General features: G+C 37.6%; 1 protein-coding gene across 20 annotated transcripts in view; it reads left to right on the forward strand.

Moving 5' to 3' along the window:
- Positions 1 to 16,699, forward strand: part of EIF4G3 (eukaryotic translation initiation factor 4 gamma 3) — a 350,697-nt gene that overhangs the window by 75,351 nt on the left and 258,647 nt on the right. For 6 of the 20 annotated variants that reach the window (XM_055574241.1, XM_055574243.1, XM_055574244.1 and 3 more), the window contains exons 1-2: positions 9,638 to 9,692; positions 11,332 to 11,407. In XM_055574241.1, coding sequence (XP_055430216.1) covers positions 9,688 to 9,692; positions 11,332 to 11,407 — 81 coding nt within the window. In that variant the 5' untranslated portion in view covers positions 9,638 to 9,687. Of the gene's footprint in view, positions 1 to 9,535; positions 9,585 to 9,608; positions 9,693 to 11,331; positions 11,408 to 16,699 lie in introns of those variants that run through there. The other 14 variants (XM_055574235.1, XM_055574237.1, XM_055574236.1 and 11 more) reach the window with 6 other exon arrangements.

The following is a 16,699-nucleotide window of genomic DNA, read 5'->3' on the forward strand; positions in this document are numbered from 1 at the left end:
GCTTGGTTCTTTGTATGTCAGATAATTTTGGATTGTGTCCTAGACATTAAACGTTAAGTTTTATAAATTCTGAATCATTTGTGGAGTATTTTTCTAGGCAGTCAACCCTGTTAGATTTGATTTCATGTTCTTGATAATTGGTTACATTTTACTGTATTTATATATCAAGTAATTTCAGATTGTATCCTGAACATTTGAAAATTTGCGTTTTGTAGATTCTGGGTCCTTTACAATCCATGGAGAATTGAGATTAAAAGTTGTTGTTTTTTTTTTTTAATAGACAGTTAACTTGGTTAGGCTCAGAGCTCAAGTTTGTCTCTCTTTTGGGGGTGGTTTTAATCTTGATTTGTTTTCAGAGCTTTTAAAATGCTGCTTTGTATCTGTCCCATTTATGTACAACTCTGAGGGTGAGCCTGGGACTTCTATAAGTTTATACAGAAACTTAGAGATCTCCCCCTCCAGTTTGCTGCTTTGGAATTTCGCTAATACTCTGACCAACAAGGGGTCTTTCTCCATTGCCTCTGGCCAAGAAGGGGTTTCAGGAGTATCATAGTGCTCTTTCTTTAAATCTGACTTGCTTAGTAATTTTCCACCAGTGATTTAAATTAGGATGAAATTCTTATCCTTGTAAAGACTACTGCGGAATTTAGATGAAAAAATTTGAGTGTCAGATGAGATTTTGAAATGAAATTAAATCGGAATCTGTATGATAAATTAAATAGGTACAGATGTATTGTGTTTATATTCAACTGATTGATTACTTACAGTTATGTAAGTTATGTGCAGAATGAATCAGACATGACTGTGACAATTTCAGGTGGAAAGAAAACACAGGTGGAGAATATTTATTACAGACAGGATGAATGTATTAATAAGCTTAGTTTTGAAGTAAAGAAAGAAAGCTTATACAAGCCATGGTTGCGTTGGTAATAAAAAATTGTCTCCCTTCCACTTTACTCTGACAGGGTTATGCCACATCTGCCTCTCCACAAGTGGTTAAAAGTTGAGTGTTTTGCCTGGAATAGACAAAAAGATGCATTAATATCAGCGGTGCTCTATTATAACAGAGTTTTCCTGTGGAGTAGAGTGTACTCAGTTATTGAATCTCTGCATTTGATGTTAGGTCCTCTGAGCACTAAGGACCTGCCAAGGATAATTTGATGTGTTTCTCATTGTTGATGATTCTTTATTTTGTGAAGTCATTTCTTCTGTTAAATGTGGATTTCTTTGTTATTGTTTTTCTAGTGTACACACATACTCTGACTCATTCCAAGGTACTATAATCTCCCCTTTGGTGTATTGACAAGCAGTATTGGTCCACTGGTTTAAGTAAGTGTGCTGTGGCTTGGGTTTGTTCAGTGTGGATAGAGAAGGATCTTTCCCAGCTGTTACTGAAGAGAGAAGTTTGTTGGGAGTTGTGTCAAGAAGCTGGCTGAGCAGGTTTCCATATTGCATGGTTATTTGGCAGGGTTCAGAATAGTATAAGATCCTGCCATTGAAAGAAATTCAGTTCATTGCACAAAATCAGCTACCCATTTTTCTCTGGGGGTACCTGCTTTATTTATTTATTTTTTTAAGTCACTCAATCGTGTCTGACTCTTTGTGACCCCATGGACTGAAGCCTACCAGGCTCCTCTGTCCATGGAATTCTCCAAGCCAGAATACTCACATAGGTAGCCAGTTCCTTTATCCAGGGGATCTTCCCAACCCAGGGATTGAACCCCCAGGTCTTCTGCACTGCAGGTGGATTCTTTACCATCTGAGCCATCAGGAAAGCCCAAAAAGTCGTGTCCGACTGTTTGTGACCCCATGGACTATAGAGTCCATGGAATTCTCCAGGCCAGAATACTGGAGTGGGTAGCCTTTCCCTTCTCCAGTGGATCTTCCCAACCCAGGGATCCCAATTCAGGTCTCCCGCATTGCAGGTGGATTGTTGACCAGCTGAGCACCAGGGAAGTCTGTTTATTATTATTACTGTTGCATTAAGTTTCTCTTTGCTATGTAGATTTTTAGGATGAGCCATACTTCTTTTAAGTCTAGTGGACTAAGGAATTCCCTGGCGGTCCAGTGGTTAGGACTTGGAGTTTTCACTACTGGGGCAGAGTTCAATCCCTGGTTGGAACTAAGATCCCATAAGCTGTGTTGCATGGCCAAAAAAAAAAAAAAAATCACTATGTTTAAAAAAAAATGTCTAATGGACTAGATCATGATAATGAAGCATTTTGAGTTTATGACTCTACTGCAGTATTCTAGTGTCTGTGAATAGAATGGTAGACAAAACAAAGTGCTTGCCCCATCATGGAGTTTTAATATTTTAAATACTTGTTTAAGAATTAAATAACAGCTTTATTGAGATATTCACATACAATAAAATTCACCCATTTAAAATGTACAGTTTCTTGACTTTTAGTATATTTACAGACTAGTTTCACTATCACCATGGCTGTATAACCTAATTTTAGATTACTTCAAAAAGAAACTTAGGTACTTTAGCAGGCATCCCTCCTTCCCCCATTCCATCAGCCCTCTCCAGCCTAAGCATCCACCAGTCGTTTTCTTTTATACTTTTTGACTACTTAGCATTTTGTATACTTTTTTTCACTTAGCATTTTGTTTTCAAGGTTCATCCATGTTGTAGTATGTATCAGGATTTTCCTTTCTTTTAATTGCCAAATAAAATTCATTGTATGAATACATCTCAGTTTTGTCCATCCATCAGTTGATGGAAACATTGTTTCTACTTTCTGGCTATTGTAAATACTGCTGATAGGAACGTTCATGTATTAGTTTTGTGTGCACACATTTTTATTTCTCTTACATATATATCTAGGAGCAAATTTGCTGAGTCCTTTAGTGACTATTGCTTAACCTCTGGAGAAACTCATATAGTTGTATGAATTCTGACAAATGCAGAGTTTTGCAGCCCCGCCATACTGAAAATGAAAACATTCATCACCCAGTGACATTGCTTCAGTGCCTTTTTTTTTTTTTAAATTTTGTTAAAGACTAGTTGATTTACAGTGTTGTATTAGTTTCTGCTATACAGCAAAGTGATTCAGTTTTAGATATTCTTTCCATTTTCGTTTATTGTAGGATATCGACTCTGGGTCCCTGTGCTATACAGTAGGACCTTTTTTGTCCATTCTATATATTATAGTTTGCATCTGCCAATCTCAGACTCCTGGTCCATCCCTCACCTCTGCCCCTGGCAACCATGTCTCTTCTCTCTATCTGTGAATCTATTTCTGTTTTGTAGGTAAGTTCATTTATGTAGTATTTTGGATTCCACATAAAGTGATAAAATATATGTATTTCTCTTTCTGACTTACTTCGCTTGATATAATAATCTCTGGTTGCATCCATGTTGCTGCAGTGGCATTATTTTGGTTTTTCTTTTTTTATGACTGAATAGTTTTCCTGTGTGTGTGTGTGTGTGTGTGTATACACATACCATATCTTTATCCAGCTCATCTGTAAATGGACATTTAGTTTACTTATGTGTCTGGGCTATTGTAAATAGTGCTGCTGTGAACATAGGTTTGCATATTTTTTTGTCTGAATACATGCCCAAAAGTGCAATTGCTGGATCGTATAGTGTTATCTCTTTTAAAATAAACTCTTCCCTAGACCCTAGTAGCCCCTATAGATTTGCTTTTGCCAGAGTGTTTGTAAATGGATGCATAGCCATTTTGAGTCTAGCTTCTTTCACTTAATTAGCATTTGAGATTCATTCCTGTTGTTACATCAGTAATTGTTTCCTTTTTGGAACCCACAGGTGGGAAGGGCTTCCCTGAGAGCCCAGTTGGTAAAGAATCCACTTGCAGTGTAGGAGACCCCAGTTTGATTCCTGGGTTGGGAAGATCAGCTGGAGAAGGGATAGGCTACCCACTCCAGTATTCTTGGGCTCATCTGGTAAAGAATCCGCCTGCAATGTGGGAGACCTGGGTTCGATCCCTGGGTTGGAAGATCCCCTGGAGAAGGGAAAGGCTATCCACTCCAGGCTAGCACTCCAGTATTGCTATCCATGGCCTAGAGAATGCCATGGATGTCCATGGGGTCTCCAAGAGTTGGACACGACTGAATGACTTTCACTTTCAACAGGTGGGACTGTAAGTTGGTCTGCTGCTGCTGCTGCTAAGTCGCTTCAGTCATGTCCGACTCTGTGCGACCCCATAGACGGCGGCCCACCAGGCTCCCCCATCCCTTGGAATCTCCAGGCAAGAACACTGGAGTGGGTTGCCATTTCCTTCTCCAATGCATGAAAGTGAAAAGTGAAAGTGAAGTTGCTCAGTCGTGTCCAACTCTTAGCGACCTCATGGACTGCAGCCCACCAGGCTCCTCTGTCCATGGGATTTTTATGGAGGTTCTTCAAAAAACTAAAAACAGAATTACCAAATATTAACAACATGGTCAACAGCCATTTTTGGGGGGCAGTATTGGTTTTTTTTTGTATATAAAAAAATGAACAAAAACTCTAAGTAGAGTATGTTTCTGGGTAAATTTAAATGTGACTGTCAGGAAATCAATTTGTCATATGTGGTGAGTTGTGTTCTGAGGTAGAAAACCAGAATCAGAACAAGGGCATTTCTGGCTAAGCACTTGGAGACTAATGTTTCTGTATTTGTTTTTTAAAAAAATGCAATGTAATGGTTCCGGTTGTTAATATTAAAATGATGATTTCCAGCGATTTTTAAATCTAAAACACAATGGGAAAGAAGGTATAGGCTTGCAATCTAAAATCAAAACAGCTTAGGGAAACTAATTTTTTTCTGAAATTGGCAAAAACTCTGGACAGAAATACAGAAAATCGAATATTCATATATTTTGTAGTAGAGGTATTAATGTGTTTGATTTAAAAGTGCTGCCTAAGACCTTGCTGAAGATGTTATATACTATAAGGAATAGCTTGCCACTGCATTGACTCTCTAACAATGGAAAAGTTCTGAGTTACAATAAGGGATTTTGAACCTGAATTATTAATAATAGCTTAACAGTAAACTGAATTAAAAAAATATTGAAATTGCTAGTTTTATTTCAGTGCACTTTTAGTGGCAAAATATAAACAGCTTTGAAGCAAAATTTGTATTAAAACATTGGTTGTTCAGTCGCTCAGTTGTGTCCAACTCTTTGCCATCCCATGGACTGCAGCATGCCAGGCCTCCCTGTCTTTCTCCATCTCCCAGAGCTTGCTCAAGCTCTTGTCCATTGAGTCGGTGATGCCATCCAACCATCTCATCCTCTGTTGTCCCCTTCTCCCCCTGCCTTATCTTTGCCAGCATCAGGGTCTTTTCTAATGAGTCAGCTCTTCACATCAGGTGGCCAAAGTATTGGAGTTTCAGCTTCAGCATCAGTCCTTCCAATGAATATTCAGGACTGATTTCCTTTAGGATAGACTGGTTTGATCTCCTTGCAGTCCAAGAGACTCTCAAGAATATTCTCCAACACCACAGTTCAAAAGCATCAATTCTTCAGCACTCAGCCTTGGTATCTTTTTTTTTTTTTAATCATATTCTGTCATAGATTCCTCAGTTAAAGTAGGAGTAGATATGTCCATATTGTTTAGGTTTGAGAATACAGTTTCTGTTTTGCTTTTGTCCATACCACAATTACTAAAGTTGTGGCCTTAGATTTCTGTAGTTGCCAGTTTGGGTCGTTCAAGATGTTCTTTTTGGGATATTTTGCATGTTTGGTGCCTGTACTTGAAAATGTCAAATTCTAATTCATTTTAATCTATTTTTATCTTTTCTTATAGCATAGTTTACCCACTCCAGTGTTCTTGCCTGGAGAATCCCAGCGATGGGGGAGCCTGGTGGGCTGCCGTCTATGGGGTCGCACAGAGTCGGCCACGACTGAAGCGACTTGGCAGCAGTAGCAGCAGCATGGTATAGTTTCATGCTTGGGTTTGAGATGCTCTGTCTTTGATGCTGTTTAGGTAAATAGACATTATCTGAGGATGCTTTACTGCTGTCAGCTGAAGGCTTCATTCTGGAATTTGCTTCTCTTACTTTCCTACTGTCTCTAGTAGTACAGCTCTCACCCTTATCTTTTATGACGCTTTTCCCAGCATGCTGCTCCTGCTGCTAAGTCACTTCAGTTGTCCCTGACTCAGCGACCACATAGACGGCAGCCCACCAGGCTCCCCCGTCCCTGGGATTCTCCAGGCAAGACCACTGGAGTGGGTTGCCATTTCCTTCTCCAATGCATGAAAGTGAAAAGTGAAAGTGAAGTCGCTTAGTCGTGTCTGACTGTTAGCGACCCCATGGACTGCAGCCCCCCAGGCTCCTCCATCCATGGGATTTTCCAGGCAAGAGTACTGGAGTGGGGTGTCATTGCCTTCTCCATTTCCCAGCATTGGAAAGGATTAATATTTTTAAAAAGTTATTGTAATAAAATATGCATTTCGTAAAATTCAGTCATTTGATGTGTAAGTGCAGTGGTTTTTTGTGCATTCACAGATAGATGCAACCATTACTACTACTGCTAAGCCACTTCAGTCGTGTCTGACTCGGTGCGATTGCCATTTCCTTCTCCAATGCATGAAAGGGAAAAGTGAAAGTGAAGTTGCTCAGTCGTGTCTGACTCTTAGCGACCCCATGGTCTGCAGCCTACCAGGCTCCTCCGTCCCTGGGGTTCTCCAGGCAAGAACACTGGAGTGGGGTGTTATTGCCTTCCCCATGCAACCATTACCATAGTCAATTTTAGAACATTTAATCACCTTGGAAAGAAATTTATACCTCTTGACTACCTCAGTTCATATCTCAATTCATCTCTCTCCATTCCTCCTAGTCCCAAGCAGTCGCTAGTCTTTCTGTCTTTATAGCTTATTCTGAACATTTCATAAAAATTACATAAGAGGTAGTGTGTTGTGATTGACTTCCTTCACTTAGCTGTTTGCAAGGTTCATCCGTGTTGTAACATGTACAGTTAGTACAGTTGCCCCTGGAATAACGTGGATTTGAAGTCCCTGGGTCCGTTGTTTGTGAACTTTTTTCAATAAAGACCAGACTACTACACAGTCCTTGGCTGACTGAATCAGAGAATGTGGAGCTGGGGACATGTAGGCCAGCTGTGAAGTTATAAGTGGGTTTTTGACTGTGCTGCTAGGTCGACGTCTGTAACCCTCACATTGTTTAGGAGTCAGTTGTATTTCATTTCTTTTTATTGCTAAATTGAATTCCACTATATACTGCATTTTGTGTATACTCTATTCATCAGTTGATTTGTTTCCACCTTTGGCTATTATAAATAATACTGCATATATATATATATAATTATTTATGCACAAGTTTTTCCAGGACATACTATACTGTGTATATTCTGCTCACTTGAGTGAAGTTGGTGGGTCATAGTGCAACTTAATGTTTAAACTTCTGAGAAATGTCAGGTGGTTTTTCATGGTGGCTGTATTATTTCCTATTATCACCAGCAGTGTATAAGGGCTCCAGTTTCTGCGTATTCTGGCCCACACTGGCTTTTTTACTATAGCCTTCCCAGTGGGTATGAAATGGTGTTTCATCGTGGTTTTGATTTGCATTTCCCTGGTGACACTGAGCGTCTGTTCATGTAGTTTTTAGCTGTTTGTATATCTTCTTTGAAGAAATGTCTGTTCGGATCTTTTGCCCATTTAAAAAGTTGGGTTGTGTTTTTGTTGTTGAGTTGTAAGAATTCTTTATACTTTCTGGATAGAAGTCTCTCATCACACATATTCTTTGCAAATGTTTTTCCAATTCTGTGGGTTGTCATTTCACTTTCTTGATGGTATCTTTTGAAGTACGAAAGTTTTATTTCTGTTGAAGTACAATTTATCTGTTTTTTTTTTTTTTTGGTTGCTGTTCTTTTGGTGTCTGTCATACCTATGCAGTTCATTGCCACATATGTGGTCATGTAGATTTATTCCCTTATTTACTTTTAAAAGGTTTATACTTCCTAGTTCTGCATTTAGGTTTTTGATCCACATTGGAGTTAAGTTTTGTGTATGTTGTGAGGTGAGCATCCAATTATTTCTTTGTTTATAGTTTGCCTTTGTCTATCTAGTTGTCCCAGGAGGAGATGGTTAATCAGTTTCTATATGTGACAGATCTGAAAAACTCAAAAAGAATTTTGTACATTCTTGAATTATTTTTTAAAACATTCTGATCGAATCTGGATCATTTTCTGTATCATAAACAGTGACACAGGAATTTTTTTTAGAATTAAAAATTATGTAGACTGTGTTTACTCACTTTAGTGCATTTACTTTTTAAAGCTAGGTTTAGTTTTCTTTTGTTAGGGTTTTCAAAATATGCTGGTTTATTTAAATTGGATTTCTTTAATTTTTGAAAGACATGTACCTGATGGGTCAGAACTAATATTAAAGGGAAATTTCCAAAGCCATCTGTATTTGAAACAATGTTTGTTTTGAGAAATCGTGTGTGGTATCTTGTGAAATACAGTATAGTTCAGAAATTTTGCCCTTATTCTTGTATGTTATAGAAGTTATCCTTTTCATTATCAAAAGTAGGTAGAAATGAGAAAGTAAAGAAAGCATAGATCAACTAATGTAACTATTTTGCCTTAAAGGTTAAATAAGAATGCAGAAAAGATCTTTTCGTTTATTTGTATCTGTTGAAATTAGTTGCCTGTGTCTTCTCTAAAGCAGTGTTTGTGCAAAGGAATTTGTACCCTTGCTTTCTTTCGCAATGAGACAGTGTTAACTTGAGGTTGTTACTTTAAGAATATTGCTTATGCTGCGCATCAGGATAGCAGCTTTTCTTATAGTGTTGTGGGGCAGAGTTTAGGAACATTTACCTGGGAATTGTAAATGGACTGTTAGTATTTAAGCAAACTGCAGGAGTATTTCTATTGCCTTTCACTGCTTGTTTCAGCTACTTGTTTTCTGATTTGTCAAAATCTGCCTTTTGAGGAGGTTCTGACTTTTGAGTCAAACCCGGTTTCAGGTATGATTGCCGTAGATTTAGAAGCTCATCCTGGTGGAGTTCATCATCCTTGAAATGTTAGTAAACATTTGTGTTAAAAATAATTATAGTTCCCCCTCCTTCCTTCATGGTACAGTAGGAAATGTTCAGATCATTATGTAATCTCATAGATCCTTGGATTTCCCTGATGAAATTTGGTCTCTGAGAATTTTTTATCTGCCTAATTGACATTTAGTGTGGAGAGTTATGTAGTGAGTACTATAATAATCAATTTAAATTCTATCGTGTTTTAATACTCTTTAAGCTTCAAGTTTTGTTTCTGAAATTGATCTTGTTAATTTTTTATTAGAAAGAAAATGGGGAATTAGAACTTTTTTTGCATTTATATTTCTGCTTAAGTCTTATTAATTCAGTTATTGCGTATCAGCTGTCCAATCTTGCTAATGATTATGCTTTTATTTCCTAATGACATAATATAAATCATAGCAGTTTGAATCACAGAAATGTCAAGTGGTTGTACTACTCTTATTTCAACCACGAGATTTGAAAAATGAAAACAGTGTGTTCTGGAGCATTGCACATGCATATTACACACTGCTTGTTGTTGGAATTAGAATTTAAATAGGACTGTGAGGAGCTGTTTGCTTGTTATATTGAGCTGAAAGGCAGGTAAGCATTCAGTGATTTATGCTGGAGATATGGAGCTTGATGGGAACTGGTAGTAAACTTTAATATTAAGTTTATTCTGTTGGTAGTTTTCAGAGGGAAATAAATGAGGTGAGTACTCTTTGTGACCAAGGGAAAAGAATGTTTGTTACTGGAACATTGACCAAATATATGATTGTCTCTTTAGAAGTCTGGTAATTACAGTAATATTGTTAGCCAATGAAGTGACTAATAGAAATCCTGAGCCTTAACCTTTCCTTGTAAGATGAAAAGGTATGGTTCAGCCCTTGGGGCCTACTACTGATCGCTCCCTTGGAACTTATTCCCACATAGTGACAGTTGACCCTGGCTTGAAAAAATAGTAGTTGGCTTTGCAGAAGAAAGAAAGGTTTTATGTTTTCTACCATTCATGTGACCACAGTGTAGAACCATAATTCAAAGTAAGTTTTATTTCAGCCAGGAATAGTCTTCATTCTGAAAGAATTGACAAGCTAATAGTAAGGACTTATGCTCTGAAACTTGTTAGGCTTATGTTTTCTACATCGTAAATATGTATATAGTTTCTTTGGATGAAGCAGTTCCTTTATGAATGGTTTACCTTTGTTATTTCTCAGTGCAGCATTTTAAATCAGTTCTTTGTGTGTAGGGGAGGGTGGCATGGTATCCAGCTGTTGTCTGAGGTTGCTAAATTTAAAGAACTATCTAAAAATTGATAACAGTGTTATTAATATTGAATGACTAAAGCATTGGGTTTTTTTGTATGGTTTTCCCTCTCTCACCTCAGTAAACTGTTGCAACTTAGATATAAAGAATTTTATTTCTAATGATTCTTTTAGGCCTCGGCAACTTGTGGTCATTCTTACACAGTTACATTTGCAGCTGTCACTTTGTCTTCCTGTTTCACTGAATTAAAAAGGAACATGATGTGAGAATTAATTTGTTGAAGAAAGGATACTGTCTCATTTTGGGTTTATTACATTTGTAGTCTTTTAAAATACATTCAAATTATAAAACTAACTTATTTTTATTGTAGAAAAGGCACATAATACAGTTTTGTAATCCTGTCATCCTGAGATAATTGCTGTTAATCTTTTGGTGCCCCTCTTTTGGTTGTCATTCTTAAAGAGGTGAAATATCACCTTACCAGATAGAACTTACATCTTTCAGTTTTGAAGCTGAATAAAATGACACTCTTTTGAAGAATATCCTGACAACATGTTGAAATATTTTAAACTAAATTGTGGTGGAGAGCCTCTTTTTTAAAAAATGAAGAGTTGATGTGTAGAGGATGGGAAAAGTAGTAGCTAAAATAGAAACACAAGGAAACAGTTGTATATGCCATTCCTGTGTAGTTGGAACAGACTTGGTCTTTGTCAGTAATTTCTATGTTGATGAATTAGTCTTATCTTCCTGAATATCCTGCTTATACTTCCTTAGTCTTTTTCTCTAAGAAGTAAAGGTGGTACAGTCTCATCGTGGGCCTAAAGTTAGGAGGCTTGTTGAATGATTTTTATTTGTTTTGAGTTTCCATGGAATGGTTATCATGGGAATCCCTTTTGGAGAGATTGATCTAATCACACTAGGAAATTTGAAATACTTTGTTTTCCGGTTTCTCTGGAGAAGTAAGTAAGTGGATACCCCCACTAATTGGATGACAAAGCTTGGGTCGGTGACAGGATTTTGTGGTCGTAATTTGCTCTTACTGCTCAGTTCGGTTTTGAGTTCTCTTATCCTTAACTCGCTCTTCTAGAATTCCTAGAGGACCTGTGCAGCAGCCACTCGAGGACCGAATCTTTACTCCTGCTGTCTCGGCAGTGTACAGCACGGTGAGTACCCACCTCAGGGTTGTTTGTCAGATGCTGTGTGCTTTGCACATGAACCTTTGCTCTAATAAACAGTGTTGGATTGGTACATGACATGCATTTGACTAAAACGTTCAATAAAATCTCAAATAGAATTAGATGTATATAATGTGATGTGAATAGATCTTTCCCCCTGTCATCTTACTGTGAGAAGTAGACATTGAAAGAAACATTCTGTTAAGGTAGATTGACTCATGCATCTGTGTTTGATCTCCCTTTTCTGCCTTCCATAAATATTGTGGTTCTTCTAGGATACTGAGTTTTAATTTTTTTTTTTTTTACTATTTTCCCTTCAATTTTAATAAATTTTACTTTTTTGCTTTAAATTTTTAATTTTACTCTTTTTCAATCTTTGCATGTAAAAATGCAGAAAGTTTAGAAAAGAGTGGTTTTAATGGGAAGGAATTTAAATATTTATGTTAAATGATTTAAATTCATACATGACTGGAAATTTGAAAGAGGATGAATATAATAAAATTAGAAGTGGATTTCAGGGCTCTGACAGTAAGTCTAGGGAATTTAGGGGAGAATTGTGGAGGTTTTTATTTTTTGTCTGTGCTGCACTGCTTGTGGGGTTTTAGTTTCCTGACCAGGGATTGAACCCAAGCCCTCAGCAGTGAATATGTGGAGTCTGAACCACTGGACAGCCAGGGAATTCCCGGACATATCTTTTTAATGTTTTATTTCATCAAACCATTTATTTCTAGGATAGGGTGTTTTAAAGAAACTCATAATGTAGTGAGAGAATAAATAATTGTAATCCAACTGATACAATAAAGCAATAATTCTTAACCTGTTTGGTTATAAATTACTTTTAGAATCTGAAAATGGTCGCAGTGCCTTCTCCTAAGAAAAGAGCATATACCCAGTGTTTGGAAATAATTTCAGAACGTCACGGATGTTCGTCAGACCATTCATAAGACTCTGGTTAAGAACCTTAGTTAGAGATATCAGTTCACTTCAGTTGCTCAGTTGTGTCCGACTCTTTGCGACCCCATGTAGCACACCAGGCTTCCCTGTCCATCATCAACTCCTGGAGCTTGCTCAAACTCATGTCCATCAAGTCGGTGATGCCATCTAACCATCTCATCCTGTGTCTTCCCCTTCTCCTCCTGCCTTCAGCCCTTCCCAGCATCAGAGTCTTTTCCAGTGAGTCAGTTCTTCACATCAGGTGGCCAGAGTTAGAGATATGAACATGCTATTATATGCTTCGTTGAGGAAGAGGCAGTAAGGTGGAAGATACAGGACTTTTCTAGACAGAAAAGGGAAGAAAAGGCCTTCTAGGAAGTTAGGAATTAGAGGCATGGTTAGTGGAATGCTAAGTAGTCAGTCATGTGTGGGATGTGTGTTAGGTTTTGTAGCAGAAATAGAGATGAAGAAAGTGGGTTTTGAAGGTTTTAAGGTCATCCTAAAGAGTTAGACGTTTGTTATGTGGGTAATGAGTAAGGTAATTATTTTTTTTGGTTTGCTCAAAACGAGTCTCAGTTTACACTTGTATGAATCAGCTGAACCACCTGTTAATTATTTTTGAATCGTCTACAACTCCTAAAATGGACTCAGTTTGGATGATGAACTATCTGCTCACTCTACTAATTGGGAACCTTCAACTTACATTAAAAAATAATCTTTAATTTTTTTTCTGGCACAGCTTCCTGCAGGCCAGAGTTGTTTGTTTGTTTGTAGTCCTGAGCTTAGGGAGTCTCCCTGGCGATCCATGGTTGAGACCACACGCTTCCATCATAGGAAGCATGAGCTGGGCCCCTGGCTGGGGAGCTAAAATCCCAGGTGCTCCATAGTGCGGCCAAAAAAAAAGTTCTGAGCTTAAAGGCTGTAGAATTTTGTCAGGCATAACTCTTTAACATGTAATTTTTTCTAATTTTGAAGGGATACCTTCAACATTAACTTATTTAGGAAAAATAAGAAAATGAAAATTTCTAGTAATCTTGACTGACTTTCTGGAGGCATCTACTCTAACCAATTTTTGGTATATTTTTCCTTTTTCTCTGTCGTAGGCTCTATATAAGGTATTTTATTCTCATTTGTCACTTTGTGTTGTAAGGTTAGCTTTTCCTATGCTGTTTGAAACATGTCTTAAATAATAAATGGTTGTATGTTGTTTTGTTTTAAGAATTTAACATTCAATTAAGGTTTGACAGATTAATTTTTAAGCTTTTAATGTGTGTCAGACACTGTTGTAGGTATTGGGAATATAGTAGTGAGCAAACTAAACCTGCAGTTCTTATGGAGCCTATTTTTTTGTGAGATAGAAAAATAGTTAAATGTATGTATCTGTGTATGTGTGTGAGATATCCTATTGGGTGGTTATAAATGCCTTGAGGCAAACAAGGCAAGCTAAAGGGAGAGGGAATAGCTGGACATCCTACTTTAGTTAGGGCTCCCAGGGAACTTGTATCTGAAAACCATGGCATTTAAGTAGAAACTTAAGAAATGAAGGTGTGCGATTGCAGATTTTAGGAAAAGTGCATTTCTGGTAGAAGAAACAGCAGTGCAAAGGTCCAGAGATGGCCTCTGGGCATCGGACTGCTTTAGGGTACAGACCAGGGCAGAGACTTTGGATTTTAATGTAGATATGATAGAAAGCCATTGGAACTTTAAGAGCAGAGGAGCTGACTTTTTATTTTTAAAGGTCACTTTGGCTTCTATATAGAGGGTAGACTGATGAGGCTAGGTGGCTGTGGCTGTGAGGGGGAAGCATGAAGATCACTTAAGAGGTTAATTGTAATATAGGCAAATAATGGTGGCTTGCTGTAAGTTGGTGGCAGTGAAAGAGATGAGTAGTGGAGTTGGCTATGTATTTTGAAAGTAGAGTCAGGATGTGATGAGAGCTTGGATGTGGGACGTGAGAGAAAGAAGAGTAAAGGAGGATGTTAGAAATCAGCACTTGAGCAGCTGAGTAGATGAGCATGATACTAGTTACAGGAATGAACGCTGGGTGAGAAATAGGGTCTTTGTTGAGAAAATGAATACATGTGAACATTATTTATGTGAGGAGTTAATAAGCACTAGGTTGTTTCCAGTTTTTCCTGTCGTGAGTAATTTATTGAATTTTAACCCTTTTCTGGATTTGGGATTACTGTTACAGAATAACTTTCTAGAAATGCAGTTACTGAGTTAAAGTGTAGACATGGTATGTAAATGAGGACACGTGACTTTGTAAACTTAGCCTTTAGAGAGGAGATAATCAAAATCCTGTGACACAGTTAAACTGTTACACAGTTGACATGAGTTGCTTTGCATTAAAGTTTTTGAGTTTATTTTTGAGTTAGATCAGATTTGACATCTGGTATTAAAAGCTACTGTCATATATGTGGTCCTTCAGTTAATTTAAAAAGTTGGTATGTCAGTTATATGAAATGCATATTCTCAAAGGACAAAGGGTTTTAGAGAGTACAAAGTTACCTTGAAATATGATGTCTACCTTTTGATCAGTTTTTCCATTTTTAGTAATTCAGATCGCATCCTCACTCTTACAGCGGTGTGCACATTAACAGTGAGTGGGAGGGTAGTTGACCAGCTGCGTAGTCTCCCCTTTTCTCCACCCCAAGATTATGTATTGGTCTTTAGTCCTCTATTGTCTTGGTCCATTAGGATCATTTCTGTGTCATAAAATAAAGCTAACCTTCAATTCACCTCCTCCTGGCTCAGCATATGGTGCCCGTATGTCACTTTAATTGAGTTGGTTAAGTTCCTTGAAAGGTAAAAGATACCTTGACAGCCTTTAAAAATGATACAGTCAAAGATTTCACTCTTTTATGTCTGATAGGGAGGCTGTATGGCATTATGTCAGCCATTTTAGGTTAAGTTTTCTGCTGATATTCAGAGGGGTATCAAAAGTAAGACTCCTATAATGCCTTCAGTTTTACATTTTGGCCTGTGTACTATTTTATTATCATCTGGTTTTTCTGAGTTTCTCCTTGGAACATTTATCAGGGATGAGAGGGATGCTTATGTCATTATTTCTCATTAGCCAAAATTACATTAGGGTGATTGATCATATGAACAAAAGAACAAAAAAGCCAGTATTTTTAAATGCTAGTAAGATCAGTATGTACTGTGGTAGAGAGGAAATGATAAAACTAAAGAGGCATGAGCTAGTTTGAAATATATTCATTAATAACTGTCTTATTGGCATGCTTCTTAAGAACAAATTGTGACGTTTTAGCATATTGTATATTTTTGGCTTATATAGTCAGACCAGCATATCCAAGGGTTCATCATACTTGGATTCAGCCAACCATGGATCAAAAATATTTGGGGGGGGAAAAAAAAGATTTCAGAAAGTTCCAAAAGGCAAAACTTGAATATCCATTTGCTGGCAGCTTATCTACAAAGCATTTGCATTGTTTTAGGTATTAGTGTAATCTAGAGATGATTTAAAGGATAGGAGAGGATGTGTATACAAATACGAAGCCATATGATGTAAGAAACTTGAGCTTCCTGAATTTCACTATCTGTGGAAGGGTGGTCAAGGAACCAATCTCTCTATGATACCTAGTTCAGTTCAATTCAGTTCAGTTACAGTCGCTCAGTCGTGCCTGACTCTTTGCGACCCCATGAAGAATTGATGCTTTTGAATTGTGGTGTTGGAGAAGACTCTTGAGAGTCCCTTGGACTGCAAGGAGATCCAACCAGTCCATCCTAAAGGAGATCAGTCCTGAGTGTTCATTGGAAGGACTGAAGCTGAAACTCCAGTACTTTCACTACCTGATGCGAAGAACTGACTCATTTGAAAAGACCCTGATGTTGGGAAAGATTGAAGGTGGGAGGAGAAAGGGATGACAGAGGATGAGATAGTTGGATTGCATCACCGACCTAATGAACATGAGTTTGAGTAAACTCCAGGAGTTGGTGATGGACAGGGAGGCCTGGCGTGTTGCAGTTCATGGGGTCGCAAAGAGTCAGCCATGACTGAGCGCCTGAACTGCACTGAGCTGTGTGTGTGTATACATATATGAACAGTATTTTCTTTCTCTGCACAGCTTGTGATAGACTTGTAGGTTGTTTCCATATCTTTGCTATTGTGAATAATGCTGCAGTTAATACAGGAATGCAGATATCTTTTTGATATCTTGTTTATTTCCTTTGGATATATACCCAGAAGTAGGATTGCTAGATCATATGATTAGCACATTCTAAGGCTTGTATTACTTTGAAAGATCATCTTCAATTTTACAAAAATTTTTTTTTTTTACAAAAAATTTTAAGATAGTCTAGATTGAGTATGTTTCATCATTT

The sequence above is a fragment of the Bubalus kerabau genome, chromosome 3 (genome assembly GCF_029407905.1).
Source record: "Bubalus kerabau isolate K-KA32 ecotype Philippines breed swamp buffalo chromosome 3, PCC_UOA_SB_1v2, whole genome shotgun sequence".
Lineage (NCBI taxonomy): Eukaryota > Metazoa > Chordata > Mammalia > Artiodactyla > Bovidae > Bubalus > Bubalus kerabau.